Genomic DNA, 4267 nt, shown 5'->3' with positions numbered 1-4267 from the left:
GGCTTCCCGCGCCCCCCTTGCAATGACACGGCGCCCCCTCTAGGGGGCGCGCCCCACAGTTTGGGAACCTCTGAGTTAGACAATGGACATTGGTTCTAACCAATCAATGTTCTATTAGTTAGTCAATATAGAACTAGTTAGTTCAATTGAATAAAATTAGTCAATATAACTAGTTCTAGTTACTAGTTCTAACCAAAAGTTAATTCTAACAATTCTAACTAACTGTTGGTTGCATTCCAACTGTTGTAAGCATTTAACTGAACCTCCTTTCTAACCAACAGTTAGAATTAGTTTCCTAAAATGAGCAAAAATCTACAGAATAGTAAAATCCACAAATTTTAATAAGTGTCCGGATCAATTTACACACAGAAAGTCCCCACTCAACGTGTTAGCATTCAAAGCATTTAAATTAACCTTCTTTCAGTGCTATAGTGTGACTGCCATCCAGAAGAGGGCGCCGCTAGTCATTCTTAGGTGGAGCCAGCTGATAGCTGCAAGAGAAATAATCATGGCGACGACATACCCAAACAAGAAAGTGAAATGGACCAAACAGAGACCAGTGTGGGATGCCAAATTCACTAAATGTGATTCGGTTTTGAAATATAAACGCTCCAAGAGCTCTGTATGTTATTGCCTTGTTCATTCAGTTGTGCTGCATAGCAGAGCAGCAATAACTTCTCAAAAATTATCGATGCACTACGATGTGATGACAGAAAAGTGGAGAGCATTACGCAGGAAAAATTGTAACAGGATTGTAAAAGATATGATACCTATAAGCAAGTTTGATGATAATGAAAACCAATAAATTGTCTCTAATAGAAACACTTACATTTCAGTTAAAATGTTCCTTTTCCTTATGCATAACATTTCAATAATAGATCAGATGGACAATTTATTCAAATGCATTAACCTTAAAGCTTAATAAATTAAAGTCATATTTGTTGTTCACTGTAACTCTCTCAGTGGATTGCTTTACATTGCCATGTCTAATATTGTAATGGTTAAAAGAAAATGTTAGTTATTCTACTAGGATAACTACTTTTCATATGTCATAGTTCAATTACACTTTTTTCTGTTTTCCTTAATATGAAGTATTCATGGATTGAATTAAGAAAGATATTAATATGTCAAATAAAACATTGGATTTCACTGCTTGGACAGTTTCTGGCTGAAGAAAAGGTCATTTTCACTTTCTCCATGGAGAAATCATGTAGTGCAGATGGACACAGCGCTGCAGGATTGATGTTTCAGTTGGTACCACTACGGATTTGGGCTAAACTGCTGCATTATTCTGACAGTGGGAGGTGACAAGGCAGCCAACTGGCATTTGTGTGTCTTCATGGCATGCCTCCTGGCGTGCATTGATGAAGGACAGCATGACCTCACGCTCAGGAAATGATGGCCCCAACCAGCTTATTAGCTATGTGAGTCTACTGTTTAGCCTGCTAGAATGAACAGAGTTATTTTTATCCATACCTTGAAACATATAGTTTTTATTTGCAAATACTAAGAAACTTAATAAACATTTAAGTTTTCACATGTTTATGTGCCTGGAACATTTATATCTCTGCATGCTACTATAAAGTTCCAATAAATCTATTGGGGGAAAATAACATATTGATCTTAAAAAAGTGACTCAGAAAACATAAACACAACTACAGACAACAAAGATCAATAAAGTTTGCTTCACCTAAATTATAGCAAACATGTCTGAATATGTAACAAACCTTCTCCTTTTAGCCAATACTCTGTTATCAACATATCCTGGCCAATAGTTCCATATCTTGGCAGATTCAAGCATACCCTTTAAGTCGCTCTCATTATATGTTCCTGTAAATTCACAGATCACAGGATTTTTTTCCCCCAACCAAAAGATCACAAGACTCAGTGCAGTCCGTTATTCATCAGCTTCGCCCTCCTGCAAGGACGAGACAGGGGGTATGAGCCGAACCAGGACTGTCCTGACAGATTGACTACATCAGGTTACAAAAAGGAAACACTCCATCATCCTGTGTATGAAAACAAACTGTGAAAACAGACAGACTCTTCCACAGAGTGCTACTTCTGCACCAGCACTGTTGCCATAACGTATATGCACAGCATAAGACTTCTCAGGTTCTATTTTTGGTCAAATTGCCCTCTCCCTCTACACGTTCTGCATTTCTCCTTAAAATAAATGTGCAATCTTGTGCATCCGGTCTCCTTCAAGGGCTTGCCTGCCTGAGTTTTTCCGACTGCAAGGAGATGGCATAAAATAATAAAAATAAATACAAACGGTTACACACTCACAAGGTCACACTCATCCGAGCGGCTGCTCACAAAAACAATACCCTACCATTTTTCCCACTGGTCCTCCATCCAACCCTCTCCTCCTTCCCCTCCCGAGTCCATTCTGTACGTGAGGAGGGCATCCACAGGCAAGACAAGAGAAGGATGAGAAGGAGCAAGAGGGTTAGAAAGTGAAGCAGGGAGGGAGAGAAGGAGGAGCAAACAGGAAAAGAGCCGGAGGAAAAAGGAGGAGGGGTGCAGCTTGTCCTGGTCGGTGAGCTAGGAGTCCGATTCAAAGCTCCGCTTGCTACCGTTCGCTCGGAGGGAAGAGATAGATGGGGTAATTGTTTGAAGCTGTGGCGCTGAAGCTGCCAAAGAGGAGTAGTGTTATATAACCCGCACGGTGCTGTGTGCATCAGATTTACTACGCCACTGCAGAAAACTGCTGGTGTTAGCAGATCAGTCAACAGCACGGGAAGCCCCAACAGGAGAAACATCAGCACAACAGGACACTCCCCTGTCTCTGTTTCTCTCATCTGAACAGTGTCAAGCTAAATTATTCATGAGGAACATCAGTCATCAAAGTCGGCATTTCTTTGTTTTCGTCTAGCTCTCCATGTATCTTCTTAACAAAATATGCTTTATTACATTTATCTGTTTGTTGTGAGATTATGTTTGGGTTTGGCAATATAAAACACATAAAACATTGCTGGTTTTTTTATGCAGATTTTATGACAGAGTGACTAAGTTATGCTTTATTGCATCATTTTTCAGATAAACACCAAATGTTTTATCGTTTAAAGCACCTAAGTGTGTTTCCTCCAATATATTTGTTATGGCAGCCTTAATTGAGTAATTTATTTGTATTTGTTAGTATGTTACTTGAGAAGTATTCACTTTTTTAGTATATAGTGCTGATATAAATTTCTTTCAAGTCACGAGGAAAGAAAAGCATATGATAAAAACACCAGTCCATCTACAACACCAGATAAAGCCATGACAACTGTCTTTGAAAAGCTACAAGGACATTTTCACAAAAATGACATCCATAAACACCCCACAACACTTGGTTATGAGCTAAATGTACTTGGACAGGGCTGATAGCCAGTGCTATAAAAATTGCAAATATTGGCCTAATTTGTCTAATCGCTAGTCTGAAACATTAACCAGCTCAAATTAGTAAGACAAAAAGTTTCAGAATTACCATATCAGCCATATCATTTTTCAACATTTGATCCCATAAGTCAAAATGTGCCAACATTAATATTCAATGTTTAATTCCTTCTTGCTACTGTTTGTGTATTTTATATAAGCTGAAGGCATCATAGATTTAAGAATAGAAAAAAAAAATAATTTCAACTTTGTATTTTTTTTCTCTTGGCAAAATCTGTCCTTCAGATTGTATACTCGTTTTGTTATTGCATAATATCTTAAAGTACTCATCTGTCTTCTATTCAATACTGTATTAGTAGTTATCCTTTGTCCCTGAGATTCTGCTGCTTGCCATCAGACTGTAAGGATACGTTTAAAATACTGCCAGGAACTAAAACCACCAGAGCGGTGAAAACTGCAGAGTGAAAGCAACTCACATGAACTACAGCATTTTAAAGAATGATTTACTCTCTAAGTATTGAATATACTAGGAATATTAAGTCCACCTGACAATATCAGACTTCACCCTTCTAATTGAGTAGCTATTATCAGAGTTTTGGAAACTTTATGTCTGAATACTGATAGGTGTAATACAGATAACTGGCATTAAAAGCAAGGAGTTTACTAATAAAGTAGCTATCTTACTAACCAAGTTACTTTTTGTAATGTTGAAAAATTATTAAAATCTACCATATAGAAATAAGAGTTCAGATTCGGCCTACCAGATCGCCGGCGATCCGAGATGCATACATATTTTTCAAATGCCGGTAGAATTCGAACCACGTAAGGTAGAGCAATTTTTTTTTTGCATATTAAACTGTAAGAATTGCGCTTCCTTTTCCGACCC

At 38.0% G+C, this 4267-nt stretch overlaps 1 protein-coding gene across 4 annotated transcripts in view; it reads right to left on the bottom strand.

Moving 5' to 3' along the window:
* Nucleotides 1-4267, bottom strand: part of LOC106953115 (C-Jun-amino-terminal kinase-interacting protein 1) — a 62153-nt gene that overhangs the window by 43850 nt on the left and 14036 nt on the right. Inside the window, exon 1 of one of the 4 annotated variants that reach the window (XM_015041672.1) lies at nt 2336-2733. The exons of the other annotated variants lie outside the window; for them this stretch is intronic. Within the exon in view, the coding sequence (XP_014897158.1) occupies nt 2336-2391 (56 nt within the window). The 5' untranslated portion in view covers nt 2392-2733. Of the gene's footprint in view, nt 1-2335; nt 2734-4267 lie in introns of those variants that run through there. 4 annotated transcript variants of the gene reach the window in all.

This window comes from Poecilia latipinna, unplaced genomic scaffold, assembly GCF_001443285.1.
Source record: "Poecilia latipinna isolate Pla-1442-1.1 unplaced genomic scaffold, P_latipinna-1.0 Scaffold561, whole genome shotgun sequence".
NCBI lineage: Eukaryota > Metazoa > Chordata > Actinopteri > Cyprinodontiformes > Poeciliidae > Poecilia > Poecilia latipinna.
This window is presented reverse-complemented; position numbering and strand designations above follow the sequence as displayed.